We start from the raw sequence: 21,020 nt of genomic DNA, 5'->3' as shown, positions 1-21,020 counted from the left end.
TAATTTTTTAAATATACAATTTTGAATATTTAAATATTAAAAGATTTAAATAACTGAAAAGATACTTTAAAAATGAAACTAAATCTGCCAGTAGGTGCCGGCAAGTCGCTGATTTAAATAGTGAATCAATCATTCATTTGATTCGTTCAAACAGCTGATTCATTCAGGAATAAAGCAAGGGACTGTCTTTATGAATGGGTAATTGAATCGACTCACTAGATTCGTTTAAAAACGCATGTTCATTTCTAAACGAAACACTACTGTGTTTGAATGGAGATGCAAATCAGGTAAGTGTTATAGTCAGACAATGTAAGTCACTTAATATTAACGTCTTGTTTATTTAACTGTTGTATTAAATCAGTATCTCATTTACCAACTCCCTTAATAATCATTAAAATCTGTTACTCATCTTAGTTCATTGCGATCTCGGTTCCATTATAATCAACAAAGCTCTCTACACTGCAAAATAAATCTCTTATTTACACTCTCTCTACACTTTGTTTATGAAAGGTGAGTGTGACGAATGGGGCGAGGCCAAGCGCCCTGGGAATGGAACGAGGCCGGTGGAGTATAATGATACTGAGCGACACCTGTGCCACTCACCGGTCTCGAGTCCCGTGGCTCTCGGCCCCGCCCCACTCATCACAGTGAGATATGATATGTTATACATTACTCAGTGTTGCAAAAACACATAGAAACCTTTGAATCTCCCCTCAGCGCAGACACATGCTGATCGGGTGCTCCTAAGTATTTTTTCATAGCTGAGCGCAGTATTTTTTTTTTTTTGGTCTAAAATGGTCGCACTGTAGAGCCCTGATGTCAACATGGGTTAAAGATGCTGTTTTCTCAGTGGCATTTTTAAAAAATTAATTAATATGTTGCTGCTTTTTTGTTCTTTAATATACAGTTATAACCAATTAGAATGAGAAATAAAGACTTTGGAAAAAAATATTGTTTGTTCATGTTAATTTACAGTGCATTAACTAATGTTCACAAGCACAACTTTTGATTTCAATAATGCATTAGTACATTTTGAAATGCTGTAGCATTGTTCATTCTTAATTAATGCTGAAGTTGTTAGCTAATGAACCGTACTGTAAAGTGTTACCAAATTATAAAAAGAATTGTTAATGGAACCATTTAAGAACCACGCTAGTGTGTTGGATAGGAAAAGAATGAATGTTGTCTGTATTTAAAACGCCGACTGTTTTCCTTGATCTTCACAGAGAAAAGACTTCATTATACTAGCCATACTGTAATTATCAGAACTTGTGTTTCCGCCCCAATCCTAAAATCAGCACTGCTGAATGCTTAATTTGAAGAACGCTGCTTTCACAAGCAGTAAATTGAGGCAGGAAGGCATTAAGACACGTCCAGATCCAATGTTTGCTCAACATCCTGCCTGCTAAGACCCGTCTATACTTCATTCGGTGGACTGTTGAAGGCGGCATAGATCCTTCAGAGATGATGATACCCCACAATCCTGAGTTTCGTTGTTGTAATCAAAATGGCATGTGACAGAGCGGCTAGAGCGAAGTAAATAAACGTGTAATTGTGTGCGTTGGATAAAAGTGCGTGCTGAAAGCGTAAATATAAACCTGTGGTTCTGTTTCTACCAGAAATTAAGCATCATAGTCATCTCTAAATCTGGTTGTAGATCATTAAACATGACATGCATTGCCAAAATCAGTAGCTAAAATTAATTTAATTAGATCTCTGGTCATTTCAGTGTAAACCTTGACAGATTCAGCATGGATTTTGTCACCATGTAATAACAAACCCACAACCACAACATGTGTAAGTGCAGCAAAGCACGGTTTCCCATTTATTATGGAAACAGGGAATTAATATCCTTTTTAAAGTGTCTGAAAGATTGTAGAAAATGGTCACGAAAGCCTAACTTATGGTGCAAAAAAATTGTCAAATGTTATAACAAGACCTCAGAGATAATAATTGATGATAAACTCCAGAGAATAATGTTAAGGCATTTCTGTGAAGCGCATGAACGCTTTCTATTGCATGCTCTTATATAACATGTTTTTGTGATGCTCATTTGTGGTGATCTTTTGGGGAAGCGTATGGATTTTGCACCCACTGGAAGCCTCCTGCACTTTAGGCATTTGGGAAATATCAAATACACACTGCTTTTGAAAAAATATCCAGCTGCTAAACTTTCTGTTGCTTGGTTACCATTTATTCAACACCCTGTGCCTCTGAAATATTTCACCCATGAGACCTCAGTCAATTAAAAAAGCAATTGCATTACAGTATATCAATACAACCTAACTGTCTAAATAATCAAAGCAAGGCTGTGCCGTACTCATCTGTAATTATGTAACCCAAAACGCAATAATTTAAAAGCATCTGCCACTATTTATGACAGAAATCCAAGTGAATTTCTATCTGTGCTGCAGTAATAGAACAAGGACATTTCTGTTTTTGAAAGAATGAAGCGTAAATACTGATTTCCCTCATGAAATCTTAAACTTAACTTGCGTGTCGTCTGTGCAGTACTTGGATTGTATGCTATTTGGATATGCATATTACCGTTTTGTTGACATGCTGTACCATAGGATATTTTGTGCTTGAGAAATTGTTGTGTCCTGACGATCTCCTGTTGTTTTTTCCCTAATAGCTTTGGAACAACTATTTTCACTTGATTGTTGCCTTCCTTACCCACAAGTCCTTGCAGCTGGAGTCTTTCTCGCTCGAGAAACGTAACAAGATTCTCAGCAAGTGAGTGAGAGACCTGCGGGTGCATTGTTGTTCTAGTGTTCAAATGTTGGTTTTGTTCATTTTATTTGAAAGGCCGACATCTTAAATTGAGTTTCTTAAAATGTAAACAGGTACGGAGACATGCGGAAAAGCATCGGCTTCAAGCTGAGAGATATGTGGTACAATCTTGGTAAAAGCTTTTTCCTGTGCTTCTTATCCGTTAGAGACAGTGACCACAATTACAAAAGTGGCCGAATGTAGAGAGGAATTTTTACGGAATGTCCTAAGGACATTCTTTTTGTTCAAATGGCTTTTTATAGAGTGTAAAATCACTACTGTAGTGTTCATTTTTAAAGGCTCAGACAGTGTGCATGTTTAAGTTTTTTTTTTTTTTTTTTAATGTTCTGAAGGAATTTGGGCTATTTCGTGACATCATTGGATGTTTGTGTCACTTCCAGGCCAGCAAAAGATGAAGTTCATTCCTGCAATGGTGGGGCCGATCCTGGAAGCCACGTTAGTGCCTGAGCCTGAGCTGAGGAAAGCCACCATCCCCATATTCTTTGACATGATGCAGTGTGAACACAATTTCAGCGCCAGTCGCACCTTTCAGAAGGTGAGGGTTGTTTCTGTGTCAGCTGTTGTAAAACCTACAGAAGTTGACTAAGCAACATATTTAGGCATCATAGGCACACTTGACAATGATGCTGTCGACATCCAACTAATGCTTCCTGGTGCAGTGGTGCAGGTGTTTTGGTCAAAAATGAAGAATACATTGAGACAGGTTTTTCAAAATTTTAAAAAATATTTGTAAAATATTTTATCCATCACAGAAATATTTATTTATTAAAAACAGATTCATTTTTAAATTATTTATTTATTTATTTATTTATTTTTTTTTTTTACACCAAATTACACATTTTTTTCTGTTTTCTTTTTTTACATTTTAGGTTACATTTTAGGCTGATTATTTGTAAATTTGCCAATTTGTTCAGAATACATTGTTGTTATACAACTTGTAATGATGTAAAAGTTTTGTTCATTATTTAATATTAGTTACTCTATTGGCTAATAGATTTAATTTAATTAGATCATTTAACCTTATTTTAAAATGTTGCCAAAATTGTGTGGTATTATTTTCAATTTGCATGTTTTATATGCCTATGAATATAATTTAGATGCAGTATGCTCATCTGAGGTACACACCGATGTCTCATCACAATTCTATCTGATAGTAATTTTCAGTTGTAACACTTTACAATAAGATTCATTATTTAACATTAATTAACTACTTTAGTTAACATGAACTAAATAGCAAATTACTACTTTTTCCTTTTTTACATTTTAGGTTAAGTGTTAGGGTAATTATTTTTAAATATGCTCATTTGTTCATAATACATTGTTTTATGTTATACAACTGAAAATACTGTAAAAGTATTGTTGTATTTAATATTGTCCATTCTGGCTATTGGTAACACTTCGTTATGAAAAAGGTTCATTAGTTAACTACTTTAGTTAACATGAACTAAGAATGAACAATACTTCTACAGCATTTATTAATCATAGTTAATATTAATTTCAACATTTACTAATGCATGGTCAAAATCAAAAGTTTAGCATTTTTAACAAGTTTAACATTAGTTAATGCATTGTGAACTAACATAAAGTAATGTTAAAGATTAATAAATAGTGTAATAAATGTATTGTTCATTGTTTGTTCATGTTAGTTAGTTAGTAATTATTAACTAATGTTAACAAATGACTGTTGTAAAGTGTCAGCTGATTTACTTAGCCAGCAATATATTTACTTTTACATCAGAACATACTGCGATACAATTATGATTTGATTAGATTCAGGGGCCTACGATTAACGTATCCGGACATTTTTATTAACTCACAAATGCAACCAAAATATAACAAGAACATTTAACTCTATCACAATTGGGAAATACACAACAAAAAATACACTTCAGTTTTATGAACACTAAAAAAATAAAACTAAAAAAGAAAAAATAACAAAAAAATAAAAATCAAGCTGTTCATTCATCTGATGACAGCACATCATTTGCTTGTGCAGTGAGAAAAGCAATGACAGCAGTCAAAAAAGTCTTTTGTGCTCTCTAAAATGTGCAAATCTTGTATCCCCAGTAGGACATGTGCAACAAAGTGCAACAAAATAAGAAGTTTTGCTGAAAAATAAATATATATATATATAAAAAAGAAAATTCAAAAATAAAGTTAACAGATCAAATATTTGATGACAGCTCAATGACAGTTTGACATCTTTTTATAACAGTCAGACAAGTCTCTAGTGGTCTCTTTGAGAGTTTTTTTATTTTTAATAAATAAAGGGGATGCATTATAAATAAAGGTGCATACTAGTTAAATATACAGTATATGGCAATTTGATTTATGTTTATGCATCATTTCATATCGAATTATCATTAAACCCTTAATGCTAATGTCAGTTTCTGTTTTAATCAACTGTGAGTGTTCACTGTTTGTGCATGAGTGGCCATTGAGTTGTCAGTGTCTGTTAAGATGTTGGCTATGTAGGCCTCTACATGATGGACAGAGTTTGATAAGCATTTATGTTCTTTGCAGTTTGAGAATGAGCTAATAACAAAACTGGACCAGGAAGTTGAAGGAGGCCGCGGTGATGAACAATACAAGATTTTACTGGAGAAAACGTGAGATTTTCCTCTCCTCTTACCATGTGCTTAGAAAAGTAACTAATGCTGAATTTTATTATTGATTATTAAAAATAACATTAAGATGACTTTCAGTGTTCTGAAAACTACATCTGCTGTAAAAGAGGCAAGCTGTTTATGCCTATTTAAATGCCTGAATGTGGACATATATTTGCATTTGTATTACTGTCTATATGTTATTTAAGGTAAAGTTATGTTTTGTATGTTATTTGTTATTATTAAACCTGCTACATTTATATAAATAGTCAAAATTCAAAAGTAAACAATCAAAATATGGTGATTTAAACATAAACAATGTTGGTTGAGTGAAAAGTTCCTTAGCGTTCATTAGGTTAATCAAGTTTGTCCTTTGAATTTAAAAAAGAATGCAATATTTGACAGCACCCTAAGCATTAATCATTTTTATTTAGATATTTTCATCAGCATACAGGTGATGGTGGGAGATGAAATCTCTCATTTATCTGCCTGTCACTTTAATAAGTGCCACAAGCACTTCAGGGTGTCGTCAAAGATGCAAGAGTGGAAATAAAGACACATTTGTTATTTATAGGCTTTAGGCTACACATAATTAGTATAATGTTAATTAGAAAGCCAAGAAAAACTCAAGCATCAGAGATGATTTTAACATGTTAGGGCATTTTACACACTATGTGGCACCGTTAAAGGAGAAGTCCACTTCCAGATCAACAATTCACAAATAATTTACTCACCCCCTTGTAATCCAAGTTGTTCATGTCTTTCTGTCTTCAGTCGTAAAGAAATTGTTTTTTGAGGAAAACATTTCAGGATTTTTCTGCATATAATGGACTTCATTGGTGCCCAGATTTTGAACTTCCAAAATGTAGTTTAAATGCAGCTTCAAAGGCTCTAAATGATCTCAGCCGAGGCAGAAGGGTCTTATCTAGCGAAACGATTGGTTATTTTTTTCGGAAAATACATTTTTTATACTTTTTAAGCATAAAAGCTCGTGTAGCACAAGCTCTGGGATGCACATTCACGACGCTATGTACTATAGAATCACGTCGAAAGGTCACACCGAACTACAGACCCAGTGTTTACAAAGCGAAAAGACTAAGGAAGTACAAGTTGTAAACGCTATTTACAAACAAAAAGGTACAACAATGTCCTCCTCTCAAGCTGTAGGAGAAAATAAGGTGGAGTTTTTCGCCATACTCAGTACACAGATGATGAACTTACACGTGATTCATAGGACTTCATAGAAGTTTGGATCATTTTACTGACTCGGACCTTTGAGTCTCGTTCAGCAAAATGAACGAATCTTTTTTCAAGTCATTTCGTTCATTTTAGCAAAATATAATTCAAATGTTACGTGTTACTTCCCTAACACATTGTAAACGTGCATTCCAGAGCCTGTGCTACAGGAGCTTTTGTGCTAAAAAAGTATAAAAATGTGTATTTTTCCAAAAAAAATGACCGACTGTTTTGGTAGATAAGACCCTCGGATCCTCAATCCTCAGCTGGGATCGTTTAGAGCCATTTAAACTACATTTTGGAAGTTCAAAATCGGGGCACCAATGAAGTCCATTATATGGAGAAAAATGTTGAAATGCTTTCCTCAAAAAACACAATTTCTTCACGACCGAAGACAGAAAGACATGAACATCTTGGATGACAAGGGGGTGAGTAAATTATTTGTAAATTGTTTTTCTGGAAGTGGACTTCTCCTTTAATCTGTTAATTTTCAGAGATGGGAAGTAACGAAGTACAAATACTTTGTTACTGTGCTTAAGTAGATTTTTTTCTGATATCAGTACTTTACTTCACTGTTTATTTTTCTGACCACTTTTTACTTTTACTCCTTACATTTTTACACAAATATCTGTACTTTCTAGTTCTTATATTTTTAAACCAGGCTCGTTACTTTAGTTTTAATCAGCATTTGGTGGATCACCATTCGATAACAAATCTCTAATAAATCACGGATCGGTTAGTCTTGACTGGCAACGTGATTCGGCTCGCACACGCTCCGCGTCTAAGCCAAACGGTTTCTATCAGAGTAATCATTGCAAGTGACTCGAGAATTGAGTGAAAGCGCCCGGGTGGATCAAAGACACAAAACTACTGACCTGTTCAGGACTTCAAGTCCAGGTCAGTTTTATCTGTAAACAGGCTGCTAAGAGCTGCTAGCAGTTTAATACTTAACTAAGTAAACAAAGACAAAACTACAGCAGTAGTACTATAAACGAAAACGGAACTAAATTTATATCATCATCACTCAAAATACTCTATGCTAAAGGACGTCATTATTATCTGCTGTAAAGTTGCAGTAGTAATTTAGCAAACAAATGGTATAAAACATTGTTTTGTAATACATTTAGAAGGAGCTAGGCCAGATAACAACAAAACCCTTATGAAAATCCATGGTTACTATAGTTAAACCATGGTAACCACAAATGAACCATGGTTTTGCTACGCTAACCATAGTCTAACCATGATATGTGTGGTAAAACTATTTAGTTAATTTAAAACAGTCTATAATTAATCTGCCTAATAAAACAAAAACAAACAAGCTAACAAAAAAACATGGTTACTATACTTTACTGTAATAAACCATGGTTAATTTTGGTAAGAGAAAAATATGACTCATGATAATGCAATAACATGTTCATAGGATTTTTCTGTAAAGATACTGTCATGATGTAATCATTTTTGGACTAATTTTGACATTTAGGCAATTTAGAAAATGTTGTTACTGCGAATAGAATATAATGAGGTGGTTGTTTTTCAACAAGTTAGAGACAGTTCTGCTCAGTACAGTAAATGGCTGATGGGAAAAGTGACAGCTACAAGAAAATTAGCACACAAATTGAGATGCAGAGAGATATCATGGAAAATGAAGAGACTGAAAAGGAAAATGGAAGTAAAGGTGCAGTTCAAGATAGAGCCTTTTTCTTATTTTGCACGGCCCCAGTCTAAGTTTTTAAACATATATTTAAATGTGATGGCCATACAAAAAATAAAAAATAAAAAATAAAAATAGGGTTGTCCATGGTTTCATAATGTGTTGTGGGTGTATGGATGAGTGTGATTTTTGTTTTTTTGTTTTTTTTTTCCTGCTCTCAGTCCGGTCCTTTTCTACATGGTGATTGTTTAGCCTTCATGCATTCATTAGCTAACAAATTTTACATGTAAGTCATTTTGTATTAGGGTACTTTTTACTTAAGTACATGTCTGAGCCCATACTTCTTTACTTTAACTTAAGTAAAAAGCGGTAGTCAGTACTTCTACTTTTACCAGAGTATTTTTGATCATGAGTATCTGTTCTTCTACTTGAGTGAAGGATGTGTGTACTTTTGCCATCTCTGTTAATTTTCATTGAGAGAGAGACGAAACGAAAATGAATGAAATGAATTTCTCTCATGTTAAACACTGCAGTGTCAGTGATTAATTAAAAGCGATTCCACTCTCAATAAATATAAAAATAAGTTGTCACCACCGAAATCGTGTAGCATTGGCACAACTCACACCGCCATCCATAAGGCTGTTGTCCAGCTACCGCGTATGTGTCACATGCCCCTCCACCATCTACAAATGATCTTAAAAGACATTTTAAAATCTTCTAATGACAAATACAATTTTTTTTTAACCTCTACACATCAAAGATATCCCCCAATGATGAAAAGCTGAAGTGTGAGGATACTTGAGCTCTTGAAAAGAATAGCGGCTCATGAAGTGACGCAAGCAGCAAAGTGATTGGCTGATAGTTAACACACATGTGACCCTGGACCACAAAACCAGTCTTAAGTATCACGGGTATATTTGTAGTAATAGCCAATAATACATTGCATGGGTCAAAATTCTAATTTTTTCTTTTATGCCAAAAATCATTAGGATATTAAGTAAAGATCATGTTCCATGAAAATATTTTGCAAATCTCCTATTGTAAATGCATCACAACTTAATTATTGATTAGTAATATGCATTGCTAAGAACTTCATTTGGACAACTTTAAAGGTGATTTTCTCAGTATTTTCATTTTTTGTACCCTCAGGTTCCAGATGTTCAAATAGTTGTATCTCAAGCAGATATTGTTATATCCTGTGCTATGTCCTGGCTGGTTTTGTGGTCCAGTGTCACATATTGTCTTGGACACAGATTTTTTTCTATTTCTTTTTAACACACATTTAACACAAAATTACACAAAACATGTTAAAGTAGTCATAACACAAAAATGAACGCAATTAACACATGCATAGCATTCCTTTTACAATGGTAAAGTATTTTTGCCCCATGTGGCGTTTGTACATTGTATTTTAATACCTTCTTGGCATGTTTTCCTCATTTTTAAAATTCTACATGCTAACTTGGTTGCGCACTTAAATTATCTGTAACTTAAATTGATATTTTATTATTTTAAAGTTTCATGTTTTGATAGAATATAATAGCTTTTGGTAAAAAAAAAATGGTTTGCTTATTTGCAGATTAATGCATATTAAATGTCTGCACTAAACTTATTAGTGCCGACTAGTTCAGAAATCAGTACTTTTTAAAATCAAGTGCTTTTGTACTTTTTCACTGAAGTAAAAATGAAAATGTAGTTATTAATACTTTTACTGGAGTAGTGTTGCATGATATACCGGTACTTAAAAAGTATTGTGATACCCCACGGTACAATTCCGCATTTTACTAGTACCGGTACTTTAAGAATGTATTATAATAAGAGCCGTATTTCTGCGTGTCTGTGTTAGTGAATGGCGCAGACGCGCAGTTTTGTTTACTAACATTACACACATACGTGTGCCGCTCGCTATGTTTTCAGCCTCTGCCGCCTCAATAAATGAGTACATGAACACATGAACAATCTCTAGAACTGCTCTGAGAGTCACTTCATGAGCATTTTACTGGTTCTTTTGCGGAAAACTGTCGTTATATAAAGAAGATCCTGAAGGTCTTCACAGCACCCTGTCAAAATAAAAGTTTGGTTTAACTTGATAGTCAGAAATATATTAACATGTTACCTAATGTAAAGATAGTACTACTACTAATAATAAAAATATTATTCAAACAATGTTTAAGGAATATTTACCAGAAAAAAAAATACTTACCAGAATTGATTTACCAGAAAATTGTAAATACACAACACAGTATTTCTGAAAAAAAAAAGAAGAAATAAATATCCTATAATAAATTAATTCTTTATCAAATCTAATTGTCCTTTATAAATTCATTAGACATTCTTTAGATTATTAAAATGTAATAAAACCATTAAAATAGAATCCAGAAAAATAATGGAAAACAGAGACTCAAACAAAACTGAATTTGAGAAAAATAATAAAACATATTTGATAGGGCCTTAAAAACATATAATAAAAAAAAAAATAATAAACTTTAAATATTTTAATAAATTGCTATTAAATTCTGCAAGCTTCATGATTTCAATTAATTAGACATGCTTTTTGATTTAAAAAAAAAAAATAAATAAAAAAAATGATGTAACCTTTAAAATAGTCTAGAACAGGGGTGGCGAACGTCGCTCCTGGAGAGCCACAGCCCTGCATAGTTTTGCTTCAACCCTAATCAAACGCACCTGAACAAGCTAATCAAGGTCTGAAGGGTTACTAGAAAGCAACAGGCAGGTAATTTTTAATTAGGGTTGGAGCTGAACTCTGCAGGGCTGCGGCTCTCCAGGACCGGAGTTTGCCACCCCTGGTCTAGAAAAATTAAAATGGAATTTGAGAAAAAATAAAACAGATTTCAAAGGGCCCTCTTTATTTCATTTGTGTCTTTCTTTTATTGTAGTTGTCCTTTAATTTGTTGCATCTAGGTTCTTATTATTAATAACAAAGATAAAATAACGACAAATGACTATGTCATGATATAAATTGTTGTTGTGAAATAAATTACTATATAGTGAAATAAGATTTGGCTTTATTATTTTATTTTGTTTTATTTTTTTTAAAGGGGGAGTGCTTTGCTTTAATAGATTAAAAAAATAAAAATCTATTATTCAATTACTTATTCAAAATCCTGGTGTTCTATTTTTTTTTTTTTCGTAGTACCGGTGCAGTATTAGTATGATATTTTAGTCTGGTATAGTATTGAAGTCAAAATTTAAATTTAGTAATTAATTTGTGTGCTTTGTTCACCACTCTCTCTATGTTATGTCCAGGTTGTTGGAGCACTGTCGACGGCACCGGTATCTTTCTCAGCCCGGTGAGGTGTTGACTCTTCTCTTAAGTAGTCTGCTGGAGAATCTGTTGGCTTACCGCACCATCACCCATGATGAGAGCCCCGAGCTCCGCATGAGCTGCACCGTCAATGTCCTGGTGAGAACCAGACCCTGTGAACTCAAACACAGCTGCAGTATTTATAAATATTCCTTATTATGTGCTCAACCTGCTGAAAAGACCAGTGAGGATCCAATCAGGAATGAAAGTTGCTTAGAGACTTTTATAAAGTCTGTGTCCGTCTCAGTATCTTCTCTCTCACATCCACAGAACTTTTACAAAGAGAAGAAAAGGGAGGATATTTATATCCGGTAAGTGTTTTAGACCATGGAAAGCTCTTTTCTTGTTGATGGCACAAGAATGGGATGCATGAATCTGTGCGTCTTGTGATCTTTCATTAGGTATTTGTACAAGTTACGTGATCTACATCTGGACTGTGAGAACTACACAGAGGCTGCCTACACCCTGCTGCTCCACGCTGAACTGTTGGAGGTTTGGACGTGCTGTTATTAACTGCAGATATAGCATGTAATACACTAACACTCAGAACTGTAGACACGGATACTCTTTACAGTTGTTTCTCCATTTGTTAAGAAACTGTCAAACTAGTAATAACACAATGGGAGTTTGATAGGTATGTGGTGAGCAAAAAAATAGGGCATTTAAAACTTAGATTTGATCTTTTTACTTGTACATTTACATGTATTCACAATTTGCTCCATTGACAAGGACATTAGTAGATTTTTTTTTCTGACCAAGCAGGTTCGGTCATTTTCAAAAACTAATGAAAGTCAGTTGTTATCCTCCAAATCTTCATAAAAGCCACACATTAAGCTTGTCAGTCCTCAAAATCGTATTATTCTGTTTAAAGTTTACTTAGTCTGTTCGCATTTGAATATCTGCACTGAAATACTTGTTGCCCTTGCAGCATGTGGCTTCATGTTGCGACATAGTTTGGTGATTATGAGATCAGTGAGATTAGCATGAGTGAGTTTTGCAATCTCTTTCTAGTGGTCCGAAAAGCCGTGCGCGCCCCACCTGATCCCGTGGGACGGAACTCAGGGGTGTACGCAACAAGAGCTGAAGGAAAGACTTTTTCAGGAAATAATGTGCAATCTGGACAAGGGCAAAGTATGTATGGATGTACATCTACATTCAATGTAAAGACATTTACATGCCATTTACACACGGTTCTTAGGGCTGTACAACTGTAAGGAACAGAAATGTTGCTATTTAAGTACAATAACATTCAAAAGTTTGGGGTTGGTAAGATAATTTAAGATTTTTAAAAGAAGGCTGCATTTATTTGGTTAAATGAAATAAGAGTAAAATTGCTAAATATTATTACAAATTTATACTATTTTTTATTTTAATTTAAGTTAATAAGTAAGTAATTTATTCCTGTGTTTTGCAAAGCTGAATTTTCAGCATAATTTCTCCAGTCTTCGGTGTCACACGATCCTTCAGAAACCATTCTAATATGCAGATCAGTGTTATTTTAGTATCATTGAGATCCTACTATTTTTTTTATTGATATTAAATTAATTTTTGTTAATTTATGTACAGTGTTTATACATTTTAATTTTTTTAGTACTTCAGGTTAACCTAATAAAAAATAAGAAATACTGCCTTGGCAACTAGGTGAAATAATATTAATAATAAAAAAAAAAATATATATATTTTCTTTTTATATTTTCTTTTGTTTTAGATAATGTTTATTTTTTTAGTAACAGAAAATATTATTATTATTGTTATTATTATTATTTTAATGCTGGTTTTAGTTTTCTACTAACTGTAATAACCCTGATGCTGATTTGGTGCTCAAGAAAAATTCATTTATATATTTATTTATTTATTTATTTATTCATACATTATTTTATGAATGGAAAGTTTTAAAAGAAAAGCATTTATTTTTAAATACAAATCATTTGTAACATTGTAAGTGTCTTTACTGTCATTTGCGATTAATTTTTCAAAGTAAAAAATACATAAATGAATTTAAACAAACCTTGTGAAATATTACACCTAAAAAGAAAACTTTATTCTTTTATAAAGAAAAAAAAGTCATACTATAAAGGAAACTCAATGCAATAATTAATAATAATTAATTTGTTGCTATCAACAGGCTTTCTCATTCATTAGGCAGACTCTGAGCTTGTTCGTTTGTTCTTTTGTCCACAGATGTGGGAGAAGGCCATCGAGATGGCCAAACAGCTTGTTAAACTGCACGAAAACCAAATGTTTGACTTCATAGAGCTCAGCCAACTGCTGGTAAGACAGACGTGTCAGAATTCCCTATTGTTTCTTTGTTAGTGTGATCTGAAGGTAATGCCACAGACAAACCTCCGCTGAGCTTCTGCCAGAACAGGAGATGCTCTGTGATGTACAGACATTTTAGCGAGACGAACCTTGAGCTCGTCTCATTTCACGCGCTTCATCTTTATTGGCGTTTTGGGCTGGTAACTCATAACCCTGTCTGCTGGGTAGCAGCCGTCACTCTGCACAGGAAATAAACATAGCAATTTGCAAGCAAGAGGAGGAAGGAAATTCTGGTGTGATAACAGCTCCTGTAGCAGTTACACACTCTCCTCTCAGTTCTGCCCTCGGCTCTGTGAAGTTCTCACTCGGCAGCTGACTTCAATTAGATCGGAAAAATTTGCTGTTGGTGCTGATGAATTGGGTGGACAACAGCTTTCAACTTTTCCTCATCCTGTGGTTCTTAATGTGCTGTACATTTCCTTATTACTTCACTGATTTGAAATTGTTGTATAGCAAAAAGGGAATGTGCAGTAAAAAAAAAAAAAAAAAACATAATTTAAAGGAATAGTTCACACAAAAATGGAAATACTGTCATTTATTAACCCTCACATATTTTGAAGATTGTTGGTAACAAAACAGTTTCTGTTCCCATTGACTTTCATTGTTTTTTTCCTCCATAAAATCTTCACAATGTCTTTTATGTTCCACTACGGAAATGGGTGGACTGTCGCTTTAAGTATGTTTTAAAGGAACAGAACATTTAAAAAAACATTTAATTCTGTCATCATTTACTCAGCCCCTATGTTTTTTAAGTGGTTTTAGTTTCAACTAACTATAACAATCCTGATGCTGTTTTGGTGCACAAACATTTTATTTATTTAGTATTAATACAAAGTTTTAAAAGAACAGCATTTATTTTGAATACAAATCTTTTATAATGTTTTAGTGTCTTTAGAAAACTAATCCTAAGTAGTTTATTTTGTCTTTTTTGACGGTGCAAAAATAAGATATTTATTATAATGTTCAGGCTGCAAAAGTATTTCCATACATTTAAAGTCAACTGGGATGCTGTCAGACTCCATAAATGACAAAAAAAATCAGCATAAAACCATAAATGTAGTAAGAGTTGTTTGAGTATTATTTACAGTATTTATTATTATTACTTATTTTTAATAATATTTGTTAATATAAATATTTTATTTGTTTGATATCTGTTTTTATCTGCATAATTTCTCCAGTCTTCGGTATCACATGATCCTTCAGAAACCATTAGTGTGTTATTTTAGTATCATTGAGGTCATATTTTAGTTTTTATTAATATTAAATTGTATTTTTTGTCATTTCTATACAGTTTTTATTCATTTTTGCTTTAGTTTTTCCAGTACTTCAGGTTAACCTGAAGAAAAATAAGAAATACTGCCTTAGGAACTAGATAAAATAAAATTCATAATAAAAATAATACAAAAATATATATTTTTTAAATATTTTATTTTGTTTGAGATAATGATTATTTTATTACAAAAAAAAATATTGTTTTTTTTAAATAAATTATTTTATTTATTTATTTAACTGGTTTTAGTTTCAGCTAACTACAATAACCCTATTGCTGATTTGCCGCACAAACATTTTATTTATTTATTTATATTTATTTTTCTTCTTAGTGCTTTAGGTTAACCTGAAGAAAAATAAAATATAATAAATAAATAAATATAAAAAATAAGAAATGCTACCTTGGGAACTAGATTAAATTAATAATAAAAATAATAAAAAATAAAGTTTTTATATTTTATTTTGTTTTAGATAATGTTTATTTTATTTCAAGTAACAAATGATTTTATTTATTTATTTTTTTGAACTGGTTTTAGTTTCAACTATATATACTGACCATGATGCTGATTTGGTGAACAAACATTTTATGCAAAAATAAGCTATTTATTTTTAGGCTGCAAAAGTATTTCCATACATTTAAAGTCAACTGGGATGCTGTCAAACTCCATAAATGACAAAAACAGCATAAAACAATAAATGTAGTAAGAGTTGTTTGAGTATTATTTACAGTATTTATTAACATTTATTTTTTATTAATATTAATATTTTATTTTGTTTGATGCCGGATTTTATTTTTAATTTGATAGTTTTTATATTTTCATTTTTCATTTTAAGTTCAATTTTAAGTTTTTGAAGTTTTGTTATATGCTCATGTCATTTTTATTAGTTTTTGTTTCATAAAGCTTAAATTTATTTGTATTTCAGTTGTAGTCATTTTAGTACTTTAGTACTTGTGTTTAACTATTAGCATTTCTAATCCTTTAACATTTTCAAAGGGTACATTTTTCATTTTATAAAACTGTTATTCATTTCACTAATACTATAAAACATCTTTTCAGTAATTAAAATCTGGAAAAAAAGATTTAATTAAGAGTTAATTAAGTTAATTATCAAAAGCAGCACTGTAGTGCATACAAACTTCTATGTTATATTGTAAGAGCGAAATAAACCCTCAACGTTATCTCTGTATCTCTCGGTAGTCAAGAAATCACAATTGCAGTGCCACATATAACAACAAAAAAAGCCACACGGTTTGTGAGAGCCACATTTACACAGAAGCGTTCTGGGAACTGAAGGTTAATCATCTCCTTTTATGACTAATACATAGGTCTAAATTACAGGCTCTTGTGTGATCTAGAAATGGGTGAAATGATTCACAGAATCTCAAGAACATTCAAAATTATTGCAGTAATTGCGATTCTTCAGGGTTGCCACAATTAAAAGCGTTACATCATATCGAAAACAATTAATACCACAATTTCGCGATTTGAACATTTTTCTTAATGACTACTAAGACCTTGATTATTATTAACCTCTTAAAATAAGCTACTAAAAGGACCATAATTGTTGGTCTTTCCAAGTGAAGAAGCAGGGGTTAAGTGCTTTGATCAAAGGCGCTACGGGGGCAGATAACAGTAATTGAAGTTGACTAAAGCTTTTGTGTTTGCAGGATTATGTGCATTAGGGGTCAACGCAAGCTATGCATTGTGAATTTCTTAATAGAAATAGATGAATATTGGCGGATAATGGTGGATATTTAGATTTTCCTCACTTGAATGACTTCATTAGAATTGCAGTGCAGTTCACAGCCATCCCCGATTCACCTAAATAAGAGCGTCGCGAACACACATAAACTTCTCATTTTTTGTCGTACGGGTTTGAAATGACATGAGGGTGAGCAAATGATGACAGTGTTTTCATTTTCAGCTGTACTGTTCCTTTTATGCTTGACTTTTAAATGCCTCAACTGCAAATTCAAATGTGAAAACACCAGTTGTTTTTGTACACAGAAACAGCAGGCGCAGTATTATGAGAACATCATGCACGCAATGAGACCCCAGCCGGAATATTTCGCAGTGGGGTACTATGGACAGGGTTTCCCGACTTTCCTCAGGGTGAGTAATTTAGCATTTTTTAATGGCTTTAAAGAGGGACATGAATTTTAAACGACAACTTGGAAAGTTTTTCCTCCATTTGGTGCACAAGTGTCTAATTTTCTGTTGTTTACGTGGTGTGAAATCTGTAAACTGTGGATTAAATGGTGACACAAACATGCTGGCAGGGTCGGCTCGATGTTTGGCATTTCAGCATCAAGCGTTGCCAGTGGAAAACAGATATTTTGATTACAGCTTTCCCCAAAGAGCTCTCGGAGTAATTGGGTTTTAACAAGAAAATAATACTTTTGTTTTCACAGTCAGGGGTTTGGAAACCCTGGTGCTACACTTTTACAGATACGAGAGCTCCTTAGACGTCTAATGAAATGAATGAAAGACTCTCTGCATTTGTTATTGGTTGTGCATGCCAGATATCAAGCCATGGATATCACTCGAGTAGAGGAGGAAGCTAGTATGTTAATAACTAAAAGTTTCAGGAAACCATGTGGCCATTCATACTGTCTTCATCAGTTTTTACTTAATTTACACTGCTTGTTTCCAACAGAACAAAATGTTCATTTACCGTGGTAAAGAGTATGAGTGGCTGGAGGACTTCAGCTTGAAGTTGTTGTCTCAGTTTCCCAACGCAGTGAGGATGACCAGCACATCGCCCCCTGGTGACAACATCTGTAACTCAACCGGTCAACGTATCCTTGACCCTTAACCCAGCTAAATACTGATATTGTAGGCCAAATTGAGTAGAATATTTTTTATTTATTTGTCTTATTTATCTTATTTGAAATTATTTTTATATATTTTTTTATTTGTATTTAAAATGGTTGTTAAATGAAATACTGTAATGTTCAAAAGTTTAGGGTCAAACTAAGAAACTAATGTTTTTATTCTGAAAGGATGCATTAAATTGATCAAAAGTGACGTTAAAGACATTTAAAATAAAATTATTGGATTTTGAACTTATTTTTCTACATAAATATTGAGCTGCACAACTGTTTTCAACATAGATATTGTTTCTTGAGCAGCAAATCAGCATATCGGAACGATTTTTGAAGGATCATGTGACACTGAAGACTACTGAGGCTGAAAATTCAGCTTTGAGTCACAGGAATAAATACAATTTTGAAGTATATTAAAACAGAACACAGCTATTTAAAGTTGTAATAATATTTCTAATATTGTCATTTTAACTATATTTTGATCAAATAAATGCAGCCTTGGTGAGCTTATAAGATACTTCTTTCAAAAACACCAAACCTTTAAATGGTACTGTATATTTACATGCAGTATTTATGTTAATTATTTTACCAAAATAGGAGGGATCATACAAAATGCATGTTATTGTTTATTTGGTACTGATCTGATATTTCACGTAAAAGATGTTTACATATAGTCCATGAGAGAAAATTGAATTTATAAAAATTACCTGGGACAGGGACAGGGACAGGACTGGTTCAAAAGTTTATATCCCCTTGATTCTTAATACTGCTTTCTTACCTGAATAAGCCACAGCTGTGTTTTTTTGTTTAGTGATAATTGTTCATGAGTTCCTTGTTTGTCCTGAACAGTTAAACTGACTGCTGATCTTTAGAAAAATCCTTCAGGTCCCAGAAACTATTACAGAAGGTTCAAACACTCACTGACGCTCCAGAAGGAAAAACGATTCAGCTGGGGGGTGAAAACTTTTGAAATTTGAAGATCAGGGTAAATTTAACTTATTTTGTCTTCTGGGAAACATGTAATCATCTTCTACATCTTCTGTAGCCTCTGAAGGGCAGTACTAAATGAAAAAAATATGATGTTTACGCAAATTAAGAAAATGTACACATCTTCATTCTGTTTAAAAGTTTTCACCCCCAGCTCTTAATGCATGGTTTTTCCTTCTGGAGCATCAGTGAGTGTTTGAACCTTCTGTAATAGTTGCATATGAGTCCTTTAGTTGTCCTCAGTGTGAAAAGATGGATCTCAAAATCATACAGTCATTGTTGGAAAGGGTTCAAAACACAAAAATGCTGGAAAACCAAAGAATTTGTGGGACCTGAAGGATTTTTTGAAGAACAGCAGGTGGTTTAACTGTTCACGACAAACAAGGAACTCACAAGCAACTGCCACTAAACAAAAAAACACAGCTGTGGATCATTCAGGAACAACACAGTATTAAGAATCAAGTGTATGTAAACTTTTGAACGGGGTCATTTTTATAAATTCAGATATTAATCAATTGTTTTCTTTTGTAGACTATATGTCAACATCTTTTGTGTGAAACATCTTGTTCAGGTCAGTACTACATAAACTTCCCTCTTATTTTGGTAAAATAACATTTTGCAGAATTTGAAAAGGGGATGTAAACTTTTGACCTCAACTGTACTTGTGACACCATTGAGTGTCATTGCATTAGATAAAAAAAAAAAAATCGAACGCTTTATTTTAAAGGCTAATAACACTTTTAAGCAAAACAGGAATGTTTAGTTGCTGCTTGGCTTGATATTTTATTGAATGCAGTGGCAGACATTTTTAGTTGTTACTCTTTAACCACTACATTTAAAATACTTTTTTCTGCAAACTTTAAGATTCAAAGGTCCAAAATGATGCAGAAGTTTTTGCATCCAGTGCTCATTAAAATGCTTGCTTTGGTTGACCTACCAACTGCAAACTTGTGAACGGTAGTGTTTGCTCTTTAAATTAAACAAGTTTTGTTTCTGAATGCTGTTTGGGGCCAAATTACACAGAAATATGAACAGTTTTCTACCCTTAATCAATTCTTCGCAGATATTCAGTGTTTCACGGTGAAGCCTGTCTTAAACTTACCTTCACAGTTCAAGGACAAGGAACTTCCTGAACAAATCCTCAAGTATGAATCCACACACTCGTCACCACTCAGATCTCTAATAAATAATGCTCTTGTAGATCTTCTGTTGTTTTCTCAGTTATTACAGGACAAACGAGGTGGAAAAGTTCCAGTATTCAAGACCGTTCAGGAAAGGAGCAAAAGATCCTGACAATGAGTTTGCTGTGAGTTATGATTTATATTGTTGGTGTTATCGAAGTTACTGAAGTGCAGCGGTTGAGCGATAAGGCAGATGAGGATAATTAGGGTGCGTGAAAAAGCTGATTTCAGATTAGACTTGGCTGTTGTTTTTCTTATGACATTGTTGACATTATATATGCGTTTTAGCAATCTTCAGTTTGAAGTGTCAGACTCAAACCCTCTGAGTAAATGGCTGATGGTTTTCTCCGAGATTATTTGTGACCTGCTGAGGAAATGAATGCAGGGATCCCAGTCATGACAAACCTGAAATTTGCATCTGAAAAACAGGTTATTTCCAAATTTTAAAGGAGTAATTCAAATGCATCACGGAGGTATTTTCTTTCAAACTGTGAAAAATTAAATAAAATCATATTACATATTACTCAATGTGCACTTTTCCACATACTGAATAGTGATTTGGTCGTCGTCCTTTTAGAGGTTTCTACAAATTTAAGAGGTAAATAACAAAGGACAAAGCAGTCATTTAAAATGTTCAGATTGTCACCCCCTGATGATAATGATGAATTCAATACCTAATAACACTTTTAAAAGAGAGTGGATGCTTGCTAACGTTAAAGAATTGCCTTTTTCGCCAGTAAAATTGAATGTTGTTCTGATTCATGGAACCATTTCGCTGGCTTTCTACATGGGAGCCTGTAATTCAACCCTGTATAATTATTCATAA

At 33.1% G+C, this 21,020-nt stretch overlaps 1 protein-coding gene across 1 annotated transcript in view; it reads left to right on the top strand.

The window, feature by feature from the left end:
* The window catches only part of dock5 (dedicator of cytokinesis 5), an 87,377-nt gene that overhangs the window by 46,918 nt on the left and 19,439 nt on the right, over positions 1–21,020 (top strand). The window contains exons 30-42 of the mRNA XM_051117137.1: positions 2,636–2,736; positions 2,847–2,905; positions 3,174–3,328; positions 5,317–5,402; positions 11,554–11,710; positions 11,882–11,922; positions 12,013–12,103; positions 12,623–12,742; positions 13,793–13,882; positions 17,209–17,313; positions 17,858–17,999; positions 20,077–20,158; positions 20,235–20,319. Of these exons, the coding sequence (XP_050973094.1) occupies positions 2,636–2,736; positions 2,847–2,905; positions 3,174–3,328; positions 5,317–5,402; positions 11,554–11,710; positions 11,882–11,922; positions 12,013–12,103; positions 12,623–12,742; positions 13,793–13,882; positions 17,209–17,313; positions 17,858–17,999; positions 20,077–20,158; positions 20,235–20,319 (1,314 nt within the window). The remainder of the gene's footprint in view (positions 1–2,635; positions 2,737–2,846; positions 2,906–3,173; positions 3,329–5,316; positions 5,403–11,553; positions 11,711–11,881; positions 11,923–12,012; positions 12,104–12,622; positions 12,743–13,792; positions 13,883–17,208; positions 17,314–17,857; positions 18,000–20,076; positions 20,159–20,234; positions 20,320–21,020) is intronic.

Source organism: Labeo rohita, chromosome 8 (genome assembly GCF_022985175.1).
Source record: "Labeo rohita strain BAU-BD-2019 chromosome 8, IGBB_LRoh.1.0, whole genome shotgun sequence".
Taxonomy (NCBI): domain Eukaryota; kingdom Metazoa; phylum Chordata; class Actinopteri; order Cypriniformes; family Cyprinidae; genus Labeo; species Labeo rohita.
Note: the sequence above shows the minus strand (reverse complement) of the source record. Positions and strands in the feature narration are given on the sequence as shown.